This window comes from Podarcis muralis, chromosome 7, assembly GCF_964188315.1.
Source record: "Podarcis muralis chromosome 7, rPodMur119.hap1.1, whole genome shotgun sequence".
Classification (NCBI taxonomy): domain Eukaryota; kingdom Metazoa; phylum Chordata; class Lepidosauria; order Squamata; family Lacertidae; genus Podarcis; species Podarcis muralis.
Window position 1 is genome coordinate 66098118 of NC_135661.1, and position 21933 is coordinate 66120050.

General features: G+C 43.8%; 2 protein-coding genes across 2 annotated transcripts; both read right to left on the reverse strand.

Moving 5' to 3' along the window:
- Positions 1-1443: 1443 nt before the first annotated feature.
- On the reverse strand, positions 1444-7564 carry NR0B2 (nuclear receptor subfamily 0 group B member 2). The gene is made up of 2 exons (XM_028738730.2): positions 6217-7564; positions 1444-2745 (listed from the first exon to the last, which is right to left on the reverse strand). The coding sequence occupies exons 1-2, from the start codon at positions 6737-6739 to the stop codon at positions 2486-2488; spliced, it is 783 nt and encodes a 260-aa protein (XP_028594563.2). The 5' UTR covers positions 6740-7564; the 3' UTR covers positions 1444-2485.
- A 1028-nt stretch (positions 7565-8592) lies between these two features.
- NUDC (nuclear distribution C, dynein complex regulator) lies at positions 8593-21674 on the reverse strand. Its single transcript, XM_028738728.2, has 9 exons — positions 21488-21674; positions 18870-18947; positions 16076-16279; positions 15565-15651; positions 15069-15182; positions 14520-14714; positions 13888-13971; positions 13008-13126; positions 8593-10036 (listed from the first exon to the last, which is right to left on the reverse strand). Exons 1-9 carry the CDS (start codon positions 21581-21583, stop codon positions 9985-9987), a joined length of 1029 nt encoding a protein of 342 aa, XP_028594561.1. The 5' UTR covers positions 21584-21674; the 3' UTR covers positions 8593-9984.
- Positions 21675-21933: the final 259 nt, after the last annotated feature.

Genomic DNA, 21933 nt, shown 5'->3' on the forward strand with positions numbered 1-21933 from the left:
TTTTTTGTCCTTTTAGCAGCTGCGGGACAGGCTGAAATTCGACAGGTGCAGCTTCCCTTCACCCGCATCATGGGAAATGGTGCAGCTGTTGAATTTCTGCCTACAAATAGGCACAGGAGTCCTGCCACGATGGCGGGGGAGCATCTCATAGTTCAATTTAAAAATATAAAACTGCCACTGATCAAATTCCTGGGTACAGATTTAATTTTGTAGGGAGTGGGGAAGAAACTACCTAGTCATTCCCTGGCATATGCTTATAAATTAGAACTAGGTACACTTTCTTTTTCATAGTGTTAGTGGAGAAGCAAGAAAAGCATGCCATCTTGCCACTTCTATTGGCTTGGAGGAAAGTACAGCCTGCTAAATAAGTTTAGAACTTTAGCTTAAACATATGCAAAGCACTTAGAAAATACATATTTTTACACTTACAAACTTGAAATTGAGTTCCTCCAGGTCACTAGTGTGCAGTCAAACCTCTGCTCCCAAATGGCTCCGTTTTGGGATGTTTCAGCTCCCGGACGCTGAAAACCCGGAAGTAAATGCTCCAGTTTCCAAATGTTTTTCGGAAGCCGAACATCTGACATGGCTTCTGCTTGAGTGCACTAAGCTCTTGCAACTAATCGGAAGCCACACCTCGTTTGTCAAACATTTTGGAAGCCAAACAGGCTTCCGGGATGGATTACGTTTGACAACCGAGGTTTGACTGTATATGGTAAGGTTACATTCCGTACCAAGGGCAGTGAGTTGGCATTCTACTAGTCAAATAGATACATAGTATCTTTCAGACATTCAATATGCATCTGCAATGGAAACACACAATGAAAAAATTGGGTGTCCCCTTGTACAGCTGGAAAGTACACAATATGGAAATGGGAGGAGATAACTAAGCTACTCTACCTGTGATTGAGTGTGGGGATAGGTTAGATGCCATCGTCATGAATGATATGTCACCCAAACTGCTTAGATGTATCTGTGCCAATACTGTGCTGTTAGAATCATGGAGTCTCTCTCCTTTCAGCGTTATTCATATAGGATAGCTCAGTGCATGGTGATATCATCTTTTGTTGGAAATATAATCACTACAGACTCTCAGGAGACATGCAGACCCTGGCACCCTCAGCTGTACATATGGTCTACTTTATAATGCAATCAGGTTCTGTTATGATTTTTGATAGAAAAGGAGACGGTGAGCTGGTTTGCAGTCATGTAGTGTGGACAAGCAACATGCTGTAGTCAACTATGGTGTCTCTACCGATGAACATTTGGTGAAGGATTTGGGCAGCCTAAGTGGGACATTTGTGGATGATGTGTGAATTCCAGAACAGACATATATTGCTCTAAAATTTGATAAGAAACAGATTTGGATACAATATCTTTATTATCCCTTGGTGTTAAACGATTGATCAGCCCAAATCCCTCCAGTCTTCAAAATGACACCAGCAATTGTCCAAACTGCAAAAACATTTTATTCATTGTTGAGGTGTTGTTTTTTAAAAAATAATAATTTAGCACATCTTATTTTTACATACAAATTACAAGAAAGCATCCATCTACAAAATACTGACACCCAAAGTTTATGCCAAGATGGTCTCATCCCGTGTACTACAAACTGGAGCAAATGGGCACTACATGTGAGGGTAGGCTGGAGTCTAGCGAAATCAGGGAGGGCAGCTTTTATATGGCTAGTGTGATGAATAGCAGGCAAGAGGAATTACGGTTTCTGAAAGCTGTTCTGAATGTCATGGCAAGCAAAGGGTGAAGAGAAATAGACAGAGCCACCAGTCACAGAAACTATGTTCCAACTAAATACTTTGGTTACAGGAACAGCAGCTCCCAAGGCTGGGCTTTAAGTGGTAGTATGATCAGGCCAGGACTTTGCAGGCAGTGGGCTAGGACTCCACTCAACAGATTGGGCTAGTGCTCCTCCTCCCAAACACAGCAGGACTTGCTCATCACATTCTGAAGAGATTTAATACATAATACAATCTAAAGCAGAGAGGGGCCGCCTCCTGTAAAACCATTGGAGCCCACAGACTAACATTTCTGAACTGCACCACTGACTGTAATCAGGGCCAGATCAACACATTTTCCTGCTGTAGACAAAGGACAAAATGCTTGCCCACCACCTTTCTGCAAAAAGCAGCTCATTGGATTAGCAGCTGAATCTTATTTCAGCACTGGTGATGGGACAACCTCGTTTAGGGGCACAGGATAGCCTGAAGGGCTCACAAAGCACTATATTTCTTCACTGTGTGCCCATCCCCCACTTGTTGCCTGAGATGGCTGCCTCACTCCCTAATGGAAGGCTGTACGTCCCTTTGTATTCTAAGATCTGCCATCCAGTAGCCCCTTTGTCTGAAAAGTCATCACTAGGAGGCAGGCTCTCTCTCCCACTGCACAATCCAGATGAACTGCACACTGCCACTTGGAAACTGGAGCAAAGCTGAGCATGTGGTGAGTGACCTGGGAGCCAACCCCACTGGAGTCACTGTGGCCAAGGGAGCTCTCTCGCCAGCATCATTTCTGTCAGTAGCTCCAGAATGTCTGCATTCCCAATGACCGGTTGGAAGAAAAGGGCAGTGAGGAGGGCAGGAGGGATGGATTTCAGGGAGGAGGAGATCAGCAGGACATGGGCAAAACGGCCTTGGTCCTCTGGGTGGAGAAAGGTCATGACTTCTTGGAGTGCTCGCTGAGCTTCTTGCTGAAGGCTCTCGATGTACGAGGAAGCCTTAAGACCAGGCACATCTGGGAGCAGAGAGAGAGGAGAGAGAGAAGAGGAAACTCAGATTATTCACAGGCTCTCTGAAAATGTCAAATGATTTGAACACTTCAATACTGGGCCCCATCTGCACTACAGATTTGAAGCAGCATCATACCACCTTTAAACAGTCATGCCTTCTCTCCGTGAATCCTGGGAGCTGAATTTAAGGGTGATGGGAGTTTGGAAACCACTATTTCCCCACACAGAGCTAAAATTGCCAGAGTTCCCTGGGAAGAGGGATTGACTGTTAAACCACTCTGTAGCTCTGTGAGGGGATTAGGGGTCTCCTAACAACACTCAGCAGGGACGTGGGTGGCGCTGTGGGTAAAACCTCAGTGCCTAGGACTTGCCGATCGCATGGTCGGCGGTTCGAATCCCCGCGGCGGGGTGCGCTCCCGTCGTTCGGTCCCAGCGCCTGCCAACCTAGCAGTTCGAAAGCACCCCCGGGTGCAAGTAGATAAATAGGGACCGCTTACCAGCGGGAAGGTAAACGGCGTTCCGTGTGCTGCGCTGGCTCGCCAGATGCAGCTTGTCATGCTGGCCACGTGACCCGGAAGTGTCTCCGGACAGCGCTGGCTCCCGGCCTCTTGAGTGAGATGAGTGCACAACCCTAGAGTCTGGCAAGACTGGCCCGTACGGGCAGGGGTACCTTTACCTTTACCTTTAACAACACTCAGCACCCTTAACAAACTACACTTCCCAGGATTCTTTGGGGGAAGCTATGACTGATCAAAGTGTTGTGATACTGTGCATTGGGCCCTGGAAGCAGCGGGGGAAATGCAGAAGAAACAAAGGGCATTCAAGTGGACTCACTTGGATGATTTCATCAGAACATTGTTGCTGGCTGACGGGGCTCTTGTTTTCGCCACCAAGCCAATCCAGAATTAACATTCTCAGACTGCTTTCTCTACCTTGAAACTCAGAACCTAATCTCTACCAGCTGTCAGTAACTCAGGAGATTAGATTGGAGGGTTTCATGAAGGCTACAAGCCTAGCGATCATTTTTTGGAGAAAAAATGAAGTGCTGTGCTATAGTGTTTAGAGCAGGAATGGGGAATGTGTATCAGCCATTTCAAGAAGCAGAATTCAGGCACTCTTAAGAAGCAACAAATTGTCACCCTTAATTTTTTGAAAACCACACTGGGGCAGGGTAATTTGGTCCAGTAAAACTTCATGGGCACAACCCTGTGTCCTAAGCCAAGCAGCAGTGGTTAAAATGCCAGATTAGAACCTGGGAGACTAGGGTTCAAAACACCTCTCATCTCTGAAGCTCACTGGGTGATCTGGGACCAGTCAGTCACTATCCAATCTACCTCACAGGGTTGTTGTGAGAATAAGGTGGGAAGAACCATATATACAACCCTAAACTTTCTAAAGGAAGGACAGGGTGTCAATGCAATATCCAGTGTTTGGCATACTTATAGCATTTACTGACATTAATGGGCATGACAAACTTAACACCATTAATTTCAGTGAATCTACTCTGGGCAATTTTTTTTCTCTCTGAGCAAAACTTAGTTGGCTTCAACCCCATGTTCTTGAAGCAGGTAAATTGGGAGCAATCTAGTTTCATCTTACCTCATACTCAAAGGAGGAGCAGTGAAATCAATAGACACGATTAACTTAAATCCATTTATTCCAACAGGTGTGCTCTATGGCATAGTTGGATACAAGCCCACTGTGTGCTTTTCCCTCTCCCTCCCCCATGACCGTGACTGCGCAATTGCACATCGGTAAACAACAGGATTTTAAAAACAAGCACTCTGTGTATCCGCTACTCTCCTCTTCAAACGAAACCAACTCAGCAAAACCAGCCTGGAGCTCTCCACCACTTTGTAGCAGAAAGGTGTCTTTTGCCAGTGAGGAGTCATCCAGACCCTAGGAAAATGCTCTTGCTTAGACTATGAACTACCTGTTCATTTCTAGCATGAAAACCTAAGGTTGAACTGGTTCCTTGATAAAAAGAAAGTTAGGATCAACTAAAAAGGTGGATCCATTTAATTAACCAAAAGAATTTATTTTCAAAAAGCCACCAGAAACAGGCATGTGTGAAGACTGCATTTTGCAAGCACCATCTTAAATGAAGCAGTCTCCCTTCTCTCATAGATGGAAGAAGTTCTTCTTTAAGATTATGCTTCTTTTGATGCATGGATATTATCACCTAAAGGAAGAACAAGTGGGACACACAACCAAATGCTGCAGCATGGGTTCCCACCAGCCACGGGCTCTTAAAAACAACCAACCAACCAACCAACCAACCAACCAACCAACCAACCCATCTCAATTCTATTATTTATTTATATCCCACCTTTTTCTCCAAGGAGCTCAAGATAGCAAACATGGTTCTCCCCCTCTTCATTTAATCCCCCACAAGGTAGGATAGGCTCAGAGGCAGTGACTGGCCCAAGGTCACCCAGTGAGCTTCATGGCCAACTGGGGATTTGACCCCTGGTCCCCCAGGTGCTAGTCTGACACACTTACCACTGCACCACATCGTCCTTTCTCCCATGCCTTCTGTCAGTCAGGGCTCTGTGTTCACTGAGCATAATTACTTCCCACTTGAACATTTCAGGGGTCCCACTTGAGCCTGTCTCCCTTTGGGTTTGTTTACTTCTCTAGTTTAGGGTTCTCCAAAGTCCGTTAATCGCTCACCTCTGGTGAGTAGGTGGTTCTGTTTTGACTGCGCAAGGACCCACACTTGCAGAAAAGAGTTTGCTACTAGTACATAGGATGCTTCTTGTTTTGGAAATATTTTTAAAATCTATTTTTAATGTATTTTTGATTATGCCAATACTGATCTTATTTGTAAACAATTCTTATATTTACTGTCACTCATTAATTTATTAAGGATGGGGAGGATGCATCTTGCTACTGTTTGGACTCATGCCTCAAAAAAGTCATGTCTATTTCCATCTCTGAAAAACAGACCCGTAAGATACACACCACCAGGGGTGATTCAGAACCTACAGACTTTGCATCTGTTTGGTGGTTGTTTGTGCTTTATATGTCCAAAGAATCTCATGGTTGGTACATTCTTACCAAATATAATTTAATTTGGCGACGCTTTATATGCTTTGTGTAAATACGAATCTGTATCCCACCATGGAATATTTTACATAATCCATTCTTTCTTTAGCTTTCTTTCCCCACCTTGTATTTTCATTCTCTTTGCACTTATGACTTTTTTTCATGACATATTTTACTTTGATGTTTTTTGGTATTTGTAACTTTTATTAAAGCTTTAACAAGAATCATTTTTTCACCCCTATCAGATAATTGGCTAAAAATGCATTATGATGAAATGGATTCAAAGTTCTTGACTCAGAATGCAGTCTATGGAAAACACATCCCTAACATGCACTGTTATGATTCTGGCCCTTTTATTCTACTGTCAATGAAAAGCAATTGCCTTTACGAAGGGCTCCTTTGCTATATGAGGGTCCAGCAGCACTTACCGGGGTTGAATAGAATTGCGCCCTTCAGATAGGCGTACTCTTTAGGGCTCAGGTCCAGGCTCCAGAAAGAGTTCAGGCTGCACTGGAGACGCTGAACGCTGGCCAGGGTGGGCTGCGCCCTCTGCAGCTCCTGCCTCTTACACGGGCCGTCGAGGAGGATCCTCTCCAGCATGCTGGGCGCTGGGGTCTCCATCACCTCAAAGGTCACCATCTCCTGGACCAAGCCCAGAAGGAAGAGGGGAGCCCAGCAGCTGTCCAGCAGTAGGAGCTGGTCTTTCCAAGGCAGGAGCTGGAAGGAAGGCAAGTTCTTCATGAAGCTGATGGTCTTCACCAAGACATCAGACGCCGCTTGGCAGGTGGCTTGAGGGGTCTGGAGGCAGACGGTGCGGCGCTTCTGGCACAAGCAACGCTTCTGGGAAGGGCTGTGGCTGCCCCTGTGATGGCTCAGGTTCTGGCTCAGGAGGGTGTAGAGGATGGCGTTCTGGTTCTCTTCGTGGTGGCAGGAACACCTCTCGTACTCCATCTCCACGTCGGAGGGCGGCTTGCAGGATCGCTGCTTGGAAGAGCAAATGCTTTATCTGGTTCTGCTGTGTCCGGTCCCGTTGCAGAGCTTCTTGGCACTTTTTTATGCTATAGGGACCTGGCACCTTCTCTTCGCTTCACACCCTCTTTCTGTCCTTCCAGCAATGGTGGCTGTTGCTTCTCAGCTCTGCTTATAAGGCCCCTGGCAGGGTGAATGAAACCACCCCCCTTCGGCAGCCTTGACCTTCCTTTGACGAGTAGCAGCAGCTTATTGAAAAACAAGTCTGTCCCAAAGTAATTGGTTGGGCAAGCAGCATCTCTACGTGGCACAGAGAAAAAGGTTTTCTCAATGAAGGTGCCAGCCAGAGCCAGGAGACTCAGAGGGCTGCCTTATCTGGATTGCCCTTATCAGTATAAACAAAGTCATTAACCCAGCCTGTACCAAGGCACCAAGGCTTCAGGTGTGTAATCAGGTTTCAGGATATGGCAGGGGTCACTGCCAAGGAGTTCACACAACACATCCTGATCACAGCCCAGTGGCAAAACAGCTCATAAAATTCTAACCTTGGAACAAGCAACCTGGAAGTCAAGTTATCTGCAGATTGTTTGTTTAACTCAGACAGTTGCCCTTTGCTGATAACAAAGGAAGGGGGTAAGGGAGGTGGAGGAGCCAGTAAGTTACTACTAAAAGAAAAAAGGGCAAGTCTGGGTTCCACATGAGGCTGACTCAAGTGATTTTGCTGCTCTTGGCTGAAAATGAATGGTGGCCTCAACTGCATCTACAAGGGTCGGGGGAAATGAGTGTCCGGCTGCAGCCCCCTCATTCTATACCAGTGAAAGCCATGCAATGTTCATGGCTGTGATGAAGTCTTAAACAATCGAAATGAAAATGATTACAGTTAATAAAACTTTGTTTCTTCTGTAGAATAAAATGTTTGGAGCCTTGTAATGTTTAAGCAACATACAGTTGAGCAGGTAAAACACAACAGCAACACTACTTCTACAGCATTAGGAGGGGCAGCTATTGAACTGCTTGGTGACTTTTACTCATTTACTCGTTTTCATTCTAAATGCACTGAGCTCTTGGAAGGAAGACATGCACCTCTCCCCCTTGTACCCCAGAGATTTTGGTCCTATGAGGCTCGTCACACCTTGCTAAGTCAATGGATAGAAGACAGGATAATCAGACTTGCAAGGAAGAGAAGCACATTTCTGCAGGCACAAAACAGGTGAAAGCTCTTTGTGGTGTGCCAGCCAGCAAGGGTCGGTAGACAACCAAGGCCATTCCAAGGTTCAGAGGATGACAAAAGAGCACAATGGCACAGGGACACTGTATACTGTTGCCTCATGGTGGAAAGTCGAACAGTCATGGGATGGCCACAGGGCGCAAATGAATGGGGTCAATGGCCTGTAGTCAGCTTAGGAAAAAGGGGAAAGGTTGCAGCTTGCACCACAGGGAGCAGGGTGGAAGAGCCCACTGTCAAAGTATGTGAGGGGTGGCTGACAGCCTGGAACTTATTTAAAATGACAGGCTACAATGCTGTACATCAGTCTATGTCAACCTGGTGCTCTCCAGGTGTTCAGAACTACAACTCCCATCAGCTGAAACCAGCACTGCCTTGAATGCCGTATATTCTATGCCCTTGCCTGTATTTTATTCCCAGTCACTGTTCTTCCTTCACTGGAAGAACAAGGGTTCATAAATACTCTAATTACAGTTTAGGAAGGTATGGACCAGTTTTTCTTTAATATTCCATACCTTCATAAACTCTGTAAGAGCTGCTAGCTACCTTCTGGTGGCTCAAAAGTTATTCTGGTAGATGGATAACTGGAATATAGTCACATGACACCACATGAAAACATCACCTTTTTATTTATACATGCAGAATACAAGCTGTTTTTAAAGCAACCACCACAAAAATAATAATAATAGAACATGCAGAAGGCTCTTGCTTGGCATGTCCAACGCCGAAAGGGGAATGTATGTGGAGTCGCTTCAATGAGGTGGACAGCTGGTCTCTAACAAACCAGAGATCTGTCTGCCATCCAACATGTGTCTGTTGACAGCAGAAAAACCTTGCTTACTGCTAGTTTTAGACACCAGCATTGTTTGTATGGATCAATTCATTTTAGCTACAACAAGAGTAGAGCAAGTCAACCTTTTTGAAGTAACTGATCACTTAACAGACCCTTCCTATTCCTAAATATTGGTTATGTAAGGCCAAATCACCAGCAGTATTGCAACAGGAAGGACAAGGAAGTCATTCTGAAGGGCAAAAACCTCTAATATCTGGGGCAAATATACAAGATTGAAGCTCTGAAGTGGGTCCATCAGGGCCTGGCAGAAACAGCTGAGTGACAGATCCATGTGGAACAACATGTAGGACTGATATACCAGATTCTGATGTGGCCTAAACAGTTTGATACTCCTACACTTCACCCATAAGGCTAAACACAGATGCAAAAGCCATCTATCCCTTTTGCCTCCAAGCTTCTGAATGTAACACTTGAAATACTACGGTAACTTTAGAGGTTATAGAAAGTTCTGACAAGCAGATACATGGGTGCTTTGTGAAGCTGCTTCTCGTGCTTTCATTTTAACGTCTAATGGGAACTTCCTTGAGTGAAGGGCTTATCACTCCAACACAAGCTATTCCTTGGGGACAATGGTGCAAGTGCAACAAGCATGAGACACCCGTGGAACAAATTTGTCAGTAGTTTTTCTTGCAATATCTGAAAATGCTCAGTGTTGTTGCACTGAATTAGAAGTCTGCAGGGGTTGCTTTGTTTGTAGAAGGAAGGCTGCAGGAAGACTTTCAGCTCTGATTTCAAGAGCAGGAGCTGGGAGAGTAGAGGATGACGAAGGCTGAGTGTCTCTCTTGCTACTTAAATTATTGTATTTTAAATGATACTTCCTAGACACTAAGCAACAACCATGGGACAATCTGATCCATCAAGTACTCCCTTTTCCCATCACTCCTTCCTCTCCCTGAAATATTCTTCCCTGTGCAAAGGTAAAATGGGCCTTAGGTGATAGATACTGCTGTTGAAAATCCAGAAGCGGAAGTAGTGTGCTACATGGATTAACCAGTGCAGCTCTTTTTACACAGAAAGTTCACTCTGAGGTGATGTGAGCAGTCCCAGGGCTGGGTGAAACAACTATACTGTCCTGCTGATTTATTTTCATTTATATTTTATCCTAATGAATTTAGAGGAGGGGAGGGGAGAAGAAAAGCGCCAACCATATCAATTGAATTTTGCTTTTGAGAAATCCATTTCTGGATGCTGTTCCATGAACCTGTAAATATGAGAGAAGCACACATTAGTTGAAAAAGCTAGGAAAGAAGGATCAGCAAGGCAATGAGTACGTGAAAATCAGTATTGCCCTCCCTAGGATCATGTACCTACTCTGAGTTTCACTTGCCAGGTAAAAATGAATTTACTTACAAAATCAGGATTGTGTTGCTGCTTTCAGCATTTATTTATAGCTCTTGTATGCTACTGTACTTGAAACTTGAAAGTGTACTTGTACTTGAAACTCTGGGGTTTCAAGACAGTTTATAAGAGTTACAGTTGTGGTTAACAGATGCTTTGCTTTTTTTAAAAAAAATACATTGTTTTTATTATGGTCCACATGCCTCGTGTTTTATTGGTTGATGTTTTACCACTGGGGGTTTGGGGAATTGCATCAAGCTGAAAACAGATCCCACACTTTGATGTTACCCATTTTGGTTGTTGCATATAGTGCCATGTTTGAGTACATGTGCAGTGTTAGATATGATGCCCTCACTGCTACATGATGTCAACTTCATTATGCAGTCTAACCATTTGGCTCAGGGAAAAGGCCCACCGAGTCCAGCATTCCATTCTCACAGTGGCCAACCAGATGCCAATAAGAAGCCCATAAGCAGGACTGCAGCACAACATTCTTTTCCCCATGTGTGATTCTCAGCAACTGGTATATACTTGTGAAAGGGTCCGTTTTGTGAAGGAAAACACACTACTGGCCCCTGGACCATTATCTGAAAAATAAAGCAGCCTCTTAAATGCAGGCATTAAGGTCACTAAGCTACTGTAGGACCACCCTCCACCCTGTCTTGGAACGTCACAGGTGACCCTGATATCATTATGACTCTGACTGACTGTAGCCTATGATGCTGCCTTAAGTCTCCCATTAGCAGTATCAGTAAAATTGCCCCATAACGACATACTACAGTTGTAAATGAGGAACGACAAATTAATCTAACGTGCCCTTGGGAACTATTAGCTTCAGTTCAGACACGTAGCACCTGGCTTATAGAAATGAGTTTTCAAGTCTATGCAAACATCATTTCTGTTTGTGCAATAAGAACACCATGGACTGAAGGGGAACCTTAGAGAAAAACAGTCAGGCTTCAGATCTTTCTGGAAGATTTACTCTGACTTGGGTCTCTTTACCACCAAAACCATGCCAGGAACACTACACAGAAGTATTCAGTCTTTTATGCAGCACTTAGCTCATGCCCTTGTTTATTTTGGTGACAAATCTGTTCTTTATATTATATTTTTCCAATTCTCCAGTTACAAATGAAAGAAAGAATATAAACACATTAACATTCAAACGAAGAGAAAATGTGGTGGTGGTGAAACAATATATGGAAGGGGACTGAAGGGAAAAGTGGGTTAAGGTGCATCAAGCACATGAAAGATACAGATGAACGATGATTCTGCAAGTTAGATCTTTATACATTGCCCAATTGATGGGATGAAGTTCAAAGCATTGCCTTAAAGTCACTCCACTGGACACATGCATAGTCTGGCAAAACAGGCAGGTCTGTGCTAGTGAGCAACAGCAAAGAGATTGTATGCTTCCAAGTTACCAGGTTCCATACATTTGTCATCTGGCAAGTCATTTTGGACTGGCAATCTTAAAACTATCAGCCTGTATTTGTCTAGTAGCCACAGGCAGCAAAAAACCATGCATGCGTGATTGAGTATCCAGCAAAGCAACCAGGTAGGCTGTCAGAGGATAAAAATCATTGCCCAGCATAGAAACGTAACAGGATGCCCATCTCTCATTTGCCAGCCACCAGCAGGCTAGTAACTTTCATGGGCTTTTTTACAAGACTGCTACAAATCCATTCTCTCACAACCTGTTAGCACAGTAGATGTACATTTAATAGTACAATAAGCAATCTTGGATAAGAAAGAGGACACCTTTACTAGATGAATAACTGCACATGGTCTACTAGTGTATTTGAGGGTTGTTTGGCCCAAAGTCAATGAGCTCAGATGTGAAGCAGCTAAACTATTATTTAAACCAGCCTCCTTACCATTACAGCCATTAGCAGCAGTGAAGGGAAAATAGGATTCATGGTGGAAATCTTGAAAAAGACCCTGTTTTTGACTTGGACATATATTTGAGGAAAGTGCAAATTCTCAGCTCATCAGCAACACTAAAGACTTCTTCTGAAGCACTGAACGAAGCTCTACAGGTAACAGAAGCAGATGCTGCTGCATTTGATGCTTGCCAATATTAAGACAGTGCATAGCACCTCAGTTCTACTCAGAGTAGACCCACTGAAATTTATAGTTCTCAGCTGGTCATACCCATTAATTTCAGTGGAACCATTCTGAGGCTATGGATGCTGCTATTGTGATCAGCCTCTTGTTCTGGCTTTGAAGCACATGGCGATTACAGTCACACAGCACGTAATTGTGCCAAGCAGAGATGGTACTGCCAGGTAGGTAGCTGTGTGCCCTGTAGTTACCCTCTTTCCAACCCAGAGAGCAGGAAGCATCACCCTGCATGGCCTTAACAGGATAATTACTCACAGAAGCATATAGGCAACCTCCGCCAAACAGGGCAATAAAGCTATAAATGAATGTCTAGAGATCCATCTATTGCTGGGGTGAAAGAGGTTAGGCAATCTGGCTCTGAGGAAATTATAGTTACACACCACGTAATTGATAAAAGCCGAGATGGTACTGCCAGGTCATTTGTTCCTGGACAGTGCCCTACTCCCTGGACCTAGAGCTGAACTAGAGCTACAGGCGAGCCATTTCTCACCAACAAGGACTTCTTGCATTCATTGGCCACCAAGATGTGGGTTGGTTTGTGATGCTGTTGACTATACGGATATTTTACTGATTTTGAATTTTAAACTATCAAGGGTACAGGTAATTTGGCGGTACAGCAATGCACAAATGCAGATGTCTGTGCTCAGAGAGCGACCCTTCATACTTCCCCCTCATATTCCCCATGAGACACACAAACTGGTCTTACTCACTTTTTCAGGATGTCCTGCTTCTTCTGCTCATCAGATGTGGGGAGCCCCATTGATTTCTGCCGCTGGTCATACATCATTTTCTCCACCATGCTGCGGGTTTCACTGTCCAGATCTGATAACTGGTTGCAACGGGAACAAAGCAATGTGGTTTCACTATAGTGTTGGGAATAATTGAGATTCATGCCCCAGCCCTTTCCTTCTCAGCACTTTCTAGCTGCTGCCTTCCTGGCAGCAGTGCATACCAAGGATTTCTGAGTCACGGGTTGAGCAGCCAGAACCATTGCTGGCAGCAGCATATAAAAGGAGAAACCTGTGCCTCTTTAGGGAAGCACACCAACCTCTGAGAACCACAGGATTGTGTGTAATGACTTTGTGTTCTATGAGTTCTCCCATTGAAGATGGCACAAAATCTTGACAATTTTTGAACCAAGGAAAGGTATTCATTGTGGGAAATACATCAGGAAAGGACAGTGACAGAGCATTTGCTTTCTATGCAGAAGTTCAATCCATGGCATTTCTAGGAACGGCTAGGGAAAGACCCCTGTCTGAGACCCTGGGGAGCTGCTGCCAATCAGTATAGACAATACTGAGCTAGATAAACCAATGGTCTGATCTGACAGAAGACAGCTTCCTCTGTTCTGACCCAGTGAACACTATCAAATGATGAACTCTCCAGATGAATAGTATATGTACTTGTTCCATGAAACAACAAGCTGCCACTCATCCTTTTAAATAAAAAATTAAGAGCATGAAATGAGCCCTGTTGGATCAGACCAAAGGCTTATCTAGTCCAACATCCTGATTCTTACAGTAGCCAACAAGATGCCTGTCGAAGGCCCACAAGCAGGGATGACCACAACTGAGCAGGAAAAGCACTCACTTTTGAGTTCTCTGGGTTAATTTTCTTGGTGTTAATCTCTGGGTCTGTTTGGACTAACTTGTTCCACCATTCCATCTTGTTGATCTAAAAGAAACAAGATTGCAGAATTAAATGTTTTCACAACCAGCGTTATTCATTAAAATTGTTAGTGTAGGCTAGGGCAACCCAAAGTAATTTACAACCAAAAAGGCAGTAAAGCCAAGAGGAAACAGATTAAAAAAATATCACCCACTTCCTAAAAGGCTGCAGATAGTTTAAGACCAAAGGCCTCGTTATAGGGAAAAGTTTTCGCCTAGTGCCTAAATATATATAATGACGGTGCCAGGTGAACCTCCCTGGTGAGAGCATTCCACGGAAAAGAGTACCTGCTCTGAAAAGCAGGGGGTGAGGGAGGGGACGTGGGATAGAAAGGGAGGTGGCCAAAGATTTTCAGATAACATCCTGGCCTTGTGGCTCACTGTGGCATGGTAGCCCATTTGATTTGGATGATCAGACAAAACAAAAAGTAGTATTCATATTGCGAGCTCAGTTTTTGAAGCTCCTCTCTTCAACTGGACATTCAACAGCACATTCAAGAATTTACAACTCTACCAAAATTAGGCATGAACATGGTCTGAATCTTTTGCTGTTACCTTCTCCAGATGCACAGTGACTATTTTCCCATCCTCAATCAGCCATGAACTCTCCTCCACCTTCACCTCATTATATAAGTCTTCGTCAATCACAGGTGGGTGGCCCTTCAGTCCCACCTTCAGGTGCCGTCTCTGTATGTCGACCAACATATCCTTGCCCTTCAGCCTGAAGTTGACTTTAAATGGGACGGCCAGCTAGATAGGAGAGGGAGCGAGAGAGAGCATTGAATCCACACATATAAACCTCTGGTACAGACAATTTGTTAACCGTTACTTGCGGCAATCTATTCCGCCACAGATGCTATATCAGGTCTCCAAGTTTTTTCTTTCTGGAACGGATTCTTTGTCCCAAACTAGTATAGTCTGAAACAGTCATTAATTAACAAGACTAAGACCCAGGAACAACAACTCCCAATGTTATTCACCTCCCATCTGTATTTCCCCCCCTTAACAATCAATGCAGGACATACTTGTCTTTTTATGACTCATCATTAAGTTTATCACCTAGTTAAAACATCTCATGTTCTTTTAAAAAAAACCTATACTTACATCCAGTTCAGAGAGGGTCTGTGTCCACCTGTAGTTTGGAAGGTCTGCCCCATTCCCAGAGTTTGGTTTAAGCTTGCCTTTGTCCTTCTCATCTTCTTCCTCCTCATCTGTATCCTAGACAAAACACAGCAAAAAGTAAAAATACTTCTTAGTATTCAACTTTTAGCAAGCCAATTTCATGTAGTCTTTTTCCTGCCTGTTGTATCTTCTGTGTAATTGGTGGTTCAGAGGTTCTGCATGAACCTTCTTGAAAGATTATCTTGCTCATGAATCTAGTTCTGAATAGTTCTAAGGCCTCAACAACTCCTATGTGGGTTCTTTGAAACAAAGCAATCCAGAGGTTCTCCAGAGTTTCACGTGTATAAACCCTAGAATTCTATTCTGGTAAGCATATTGTGTGAGCATCCACCACCAAAAACCATCTTAAACCAATGTAGGTTTAAGATAGGAACCAATATCTGTTCACAAGTTTCAAAAACTTCTGAGAATAAATTACCTGTTTGCTGGACTCGGGAGATTCTACTGGATTCTCAGCAGGCTTGGAAGGGATACCTTGGGCCTCATTTTCTTTCTTCTCTTTTTTCTGTTTTAGAAGATAACAGTTGAGAACTACAAGCTTCTGTGAAATGTTATTTACTGTTAATAGAAGTGGCACCCTGCCCCTTTGTTAGTTCAAAGCGGCTGGGGGGGGGGGCTTTTTGCTACTTCAAAGCATTATAAGTAGTTGTGATGATTTTGCCTTGTGGAACATTGTGGGGAATTTCCAGATACAGAATGTATAAAGGTCTGGGAAGTGCTATGGCTTAGAACATAAGCAAAGAGAAGGAACTGATTAGAGATATTCTAAGACAGTATCAAAATAATTCTATAGTTGACGCTTTCACGGTTGGTTAAATGCAGTCTTCAATCAAATGGAAAGCCACTGATAACCTATCAAGCCAGACATAAGTAATATACTTGTTCTTCCATTACAGTGAAGATCCAGTTACAACAAATGGGATTCACACCTGGTCAATTTCCAGTTGCAACCTTTCTGCCTCCTCCTCAGTCAGTTCTTTAATCCTTGGCTCACTTTCTTCTTGTTTTTCTTCTTTGGCAAGTTTTGCAGCACGCTCTGCTTTCTCCCGCTTTTCTGCCTCTTGACGGGCCTTCTTCTCTTTCTGTGCTTTCAGAGCCAGCTTGTTGTGGCGACTGAATGTCTCTGTGATTAACTGAGGAGACAGAATAAATCCTGTGAAAAACTAGTTAAGAAGCAGCATCCTGTAGTAGATAAAATTGCTTTATCTTTCTCTGTGGTCTAACTTAAGACGGGCTCTTCTATCAAAGGAAGGTACTGCTTAGTATCAATTCCACCCCCACCCCTCCAATTTGATACATTTGGTGATGAAAGTGATATGAAAGTAATCCTGATCCCCTTTAAGTTCTATCATCAGCCAATATATTATGGGGCGGGACACATGATGTGACCACCATTAGCTATAGAAAGGCTATTAATTAATTAAATTTCTAGATCACCCTTCATCACAAGAATAAACCTCAGGGAGGTTCACAGAATAAAATACAAGATAAAATACAAGAAAATAATTAAAGCAAAAACAATAATGCCCACGCCCCACAAACACATTTAAAAGGCTGTAGAATATTAATCTGCCAAAGGCCTGACTAAAGAGGAATGTTTTTGTTTGACGCCTAAAAATATATACAGTGGTACCTTGGTTTAAGAACAGCTTAGTTTATGAACAACTTGGATTAAGAATGCTGCAAACCCAGAAGTGTTTTGGTTTGTGAACTTTGCCTTGGAAGCAGAACATGTTCCGCTTCCTGTTGAATGTAAATTGAGTCACCCGCTGCTATGGGAAAGCACACCTTGGTTTAAGAATGCTTTGGTTTAAGAACAGACTTCTGGAACGGATTACGTTTGTAAACCAAGGTACCACTGTACTGAAGGAGCCAGGCGAACCTCCCCAGGGAGAGCATTCCACAAACGGGGAGCCACTACAGAAAAGGAGGCACGTGAATAAGGGCCTCAGATGATGAATGCAGAGTCCGGGACAATTTGTATGGGGAGAGGCGGTCCCTGAAGTACTGAGGTCTTGAGATTCCTATCAACTAGGGAGCTTTTCTTCCATCAGGACTCATTTAAAAAAGTTACTTGCAGTAACTTATCAGCCCTTTTCCCAAGAGCCTAGAGTTGGAATGACAGGAATACCTTTGCCCACAATTCAGGGAAAAGAGAGAGAGGGGGGTGTGGGGAGAGGAGAGAGACTGAAGGTCAGGGCTCTAATATGTTTGCTGCAAGAGGTGATGTAGTCATCTGACTGCATAACAGACTGAATTTTAAGAATTCCTGCTGCTGGGTGACCTTCACAGCTGCTGCAGCAACTAAAGGCCATGAACAGAAGCACTGACATTGGAACACATGATCCAGCGTGCCCTTTGGACAGTGACATGTTGAAGACTTGCGCCTACTGAAAAAAACAGATTAAAATCTTGTATCTCACATTTTTAAAAAATAGAAGCAATCTTTAGATAGTGTGTAACTTAGATATGAATTGAGAAATTTCTGGTTCCATCCATAATATGGAATCTGACTTGTTAGTATAGACTCTGGTAGCTGTAACTGAATTGTATGTTTCTACTGACCTCCCCCCTCTCATTTTATCAACTTTTTAAAAAGCAGAAAAGCATTCCTCTGTAACATGAATTCCTGTTTCCATGTCCCCAACACCTATTGTTCCACAATGTCCACTGGCTTCTTGCATTCCTCCGGATTCTGCCAGGTAAAGAAAAATCCAAACTCTTAAATCCCTCAACTTTTCCCCACTTTAAATATTAATATTCCGCCCGCCCCCCCCCCCCCACAAATGCAACACAAAAGAAAACCTTGTTGCAATAATCCCACTTCCACTTCTTATATTGACTTGAGAAACAGGCTTGGATTGAACTTCTAAGGACAAAAGGAATGGCCTGACATGGAAAATATATCAGAGGGCAATCTGGCAACCTGTAGCGTTAATGATGCATAGAGGGGTGCAATATCTCACTTCTTATACAAGGCCTCATTTAAGACCACAGTGGTTTAAAAAAAACCTCCACATTTCTATGTAGATTGAGTTTATTTAATCTAATTCCTAGTGTGTGGGGTTTTTTTTTTGGGGGGGGATACAGATTTCTCTGAAGTTCTTACATTCACTGGAAGATTAAGTAAGAGTTGTCAAATTCTAAAGGTAGGCTAGGTCATATGCTTCCCTCCTAAAATTAGCAAAGGAACTAAATAATCACATAGCATCTAAGATCACCAGCAGCATTTCTCACATTGTTAAGCAAACTTTTCTATTGGGGGCGGGGGAAAAGCTACCACTGCAGAAGTGGACTTTAGTGCTTTTCTAGGAGTGAACAAACAGAGCAAGCTGGAATTATTGATCCATTGGTGTCTGTTGGAGTTAACTCAGTACATCTCAGCATGCTTGCTTTTGAAGCTAGCCTTTGTTCAAACAGAAGCCAAAAAAAATCACAACCAAACAACCTCTCCACTCTCCAAAAAGGTTGTTAGTAGTGTCATTTGCAGATGTGTATATGCTCCTGGCCTTTCACAACTGAGACGTGCGTTTATTGGGGCCCACCTTATACCTGTGACAGCTCTGCTGTGGCTGTTTTTAATTCTGAATTTTAAATTGCTGCAACACTCCCTGGGACCTGCTGGTGAAGGGCGGGTGGGAAACCCAGCCAGATGGGCAGGGTATAAATAATAAATTATATTATTATTATTATAAATTTAACAACAACTGATAAACAGGATACCTTCTCAGCAGCACCCTCTTCTCCTCCTACAAAGAAATCAGTCTTGCGTCTCAAGAAGCTAAAAAAGGTGTTCACAAGCTGTAAGGAAAGGATACAATATGTTTTCAAGAACTTGTTCCAAACTCCACAATGAGGAATATGCTCTTTAAAAATTCAATGTCTCTTACAAGTGATCTGATTTGTAAAAGAGCTCCCAATATTGCTTCAGTAGCAATGCAATATATGATATAAATGGCTGCTAATAATATTTCACTATCAAACTTTGCTTTCATGATGTCAAAATGCTAAATGCCTTCTTATATACCGTTCTGTTCCTGTTAGGTTATACACAATGGGAACTGAAGCTCTCAAAGAGGATGTGCAAAAACAAAAAATGGCAAGGGAGAAGTTGGTTAATTGGACAAACAATTTTGTTTTTAATTCATATTTTTTCCACAATATATATATATATAAGATTGACTGCCACTGCAAGATGATGTGATGGCCACAAACTTACGTCAGCTTTTAAAAAGGATTTGGCAAATTCATGGGGCAAAACACTATTTACCATAATGATAGCTAAAGGGAAGCTCAATATTTCATAACAGCAGGAAACCCATCGCCCTCCAACTGCTGTTAGATACCAATCCCCATCAGCCCTAGAAGCAAATCACGTTACTCAACTGCAGTGTGATTTGCTTTATTATCAAGCCCAACAACCCAGAAGATGGAAAACCACTGTTTGGCTCAAAAATCAATAATTATCTAGAAGCTAGCTAGTTCAAAAACATTTAGATACGTCTATGGTCACAGTTCCTAAGGACTTCAATAGGCTAAGATCCATGTAACCTAGGAACCAGCAGCAAGGCAGATACCACTTAGGTGCTTACAAGCAGAATGTGAAAAAGGCTTTCTCTCCAGCATAAAGTATTCCGATACTGGCTCTATAGAGCAGAGATGTGCAGCCAGTATCCCTCTGTTACAAAACTAAAATTGCCACCATCTCTGGCTGCTGGAGTTGATGGAAGTTGGCATTGCAATAGTTGACAGATCATGGATTCCCCACCCATACAAAATTTGGAGCTTCCATTTACCTATCATGGCTAATAGTAACAGGCTTTTGCTCCATGAATTTGCCAGATCCTCCTTAAAGCTATCTAAGCTTGTGACCATCATCCTATAAATTTATTTTGGAAAACAGTTCTTTTGACCAGTCCTGCACCTGTTATTAGGTGACCATGAGTTTTAATATTATAAGGGGAAACTGTTTTCTATAGAGGTCAATATAAATGAAACTGGAAACTTTTGCTTTATGAAACTTAAGTGTATTACAATGATGTCCGTACATGTGATCTTAACACCTTTTGCTGTCTGTTTATGGCACACTTAGATCAACATTTTATGTATCCTTGAATGGCAACAGAAGTTGGATTCCTGTCAAGAAATGGATTTTTAGGGTCTATGCTGTTATCTTTCATTAAAACACAGGAATTTCCTCCTATGTCATAAATCAGCATCACATAATACTGAAGGGTGGTCTTATGCAAAAAGCCTACTGTGTTGTCTAAACAGGTACTTTCTACATTGCACAGAAGCACATACAGGCATCCCCACACTTATGCAGAGAATACTATTCGGACCTCCACACGTATAAGTGAAATCATGTAAAGTGGGGAACACCCTCTGCATGCCTATTTCCCCCTGCTCTCCAATCCAGACCAAAATATCTAAAGTTGAAGCTCTGGGGCCAGATGGAGGCTGTGCAGAAAAGCAGCTGTCAGGCTGGGAGGCTGAGCAGCCTAAACAAAGCCCAGCTGTGCCTCCAGTCTTTGCAGGGCATCCTCAGCTTTCAGTGACATCCTCTTCGGGCTCCAGGGAGGGTCTTCTCACAAGCCACGAGGACTCTCCAGCTCTCTCCTGCCATTTCCTGGTAGGATTAAAGTTATTTATTTATTTCCTGGCACTGTGCCTATATGCAGTTGCAGATGGGTAGAATGCACTAAGAGGTGTGTGCGCGCCTGTACTTTGAAGGTACCATTTCAAACTTTTTCATGGTGCTTCTGGACCTCTCCCAATATCTAATGCAAGGCATTCACACATTTCCATTATGTCAAGCCACAAAGTGAGTACTATGCTGGCTATCAATGCATCTCCTAGAGACAGGATACTAGTTAGATGAACCATAAATTTGACCTAGAAGAAATAATAAAACAGTGTCAGAACACAGTGGGTTAAAGTAATTGGGCAAAAAATTCGACGAGATGTTGCCTCCCACTCCTGGAGCAACCCTTCAGCCCTCACCGCATATGTCCAAAATAATTGCTCCAGAGATTCCCCACTCCTCTGGAGCATATTTGGAGGAGGTGTGGGGAGATGCAGGGGAGGGAAAGAGGAAGGTGAAGTCATCCAATTTGGTGGCCATCAGTTGCATTTCATGCCATGCGGGCAGCAGCTGTCGCCTGCTGCTCTTCACCAGGAAACGGTATTGGGAGAGAAGGGGAATCCTGAGGGGGAGGGGAAAAGGCGGCTAGGCCAGCGAGGGGGTTCGCGAAAGAGAGACTCCAGGAAGGGAGACCGTTAAACGGCGGAGCGGGAGGAGAACTCGGATGAAGGGCCTCCCTTCCTGCCCTCCATCTTACCTCCCGGACGCCGCCTTGGTGCTGCTGGGCCATCGCGAGCAACATGCCGTCGAAGCGCTCCTCGCTATCCGTCCCATCCTCCCCGCTGGCCCCCATCGCCCGCTTAGCCTCTTATTTCAGCTTCGACCACAGACGCTCCGGCCTTGCTCCTCTGTTACCAACACGCTCCGTCAGTGGCGCCCCCGGAAGCGGAAACAGCGCGCACTCGCCGAACCCGTTCCTCGGCAGGCTTCTGGCCAACCGCCGGCTTCTCTGCGTTAACTGGCAAGCGTTTCGTCCAATCAGAGATAAAAGGGAAGGTCAGGGGACGAACCGTTGGTGGCGGTGTTGGGCTCCGTTTGGCGTCCGTTTCCGTGGTTACCGTTTTCCGATGCGCGCGAAGGACGACGGGAAGCTCTAGAAAGCTCTCGTTCACTCCGGACGCGCGCGGAGTCTAAAGCTCCCAC

Coding starts and splice junctions, on each gene's coding strand:
- NR0B2 (XM_028738730.2), bottom strand. CDS start 6,739: ATGGAGTACGAGAGGTGTTCCTGCCACCACGAAGAGAACCAGAACGCC. Junction 2,746..6,216: donor CGCAATTCTATTCAACCCCG/GTAAGTGCTGCT, acceptor CTCTGCTCCCAG/ATGTGCCTGGTCTTAAGGCT.
- NUDC (XM_028738728.2), bottom strand. CDS start 21,583: ATGGGGGCCAGCGGGGAGGATGGGACGGATAGCGAGGAGCGCTTCGAC. Junction 15,652..16,075: donor TGCAACTGGAAATTGACCAG/GTGTGAATCCCA, acceptor CTTCTAAAACAG/AAAAAAGAGAAGAAAGAAAA. Junction 15,183..15,564: donor CTCCCGAGTCCAGCAAACAG/GTAATTTATTCT, acceptor TGTTTTGTCTAG/GATACAGATGAGGAGGAAGA.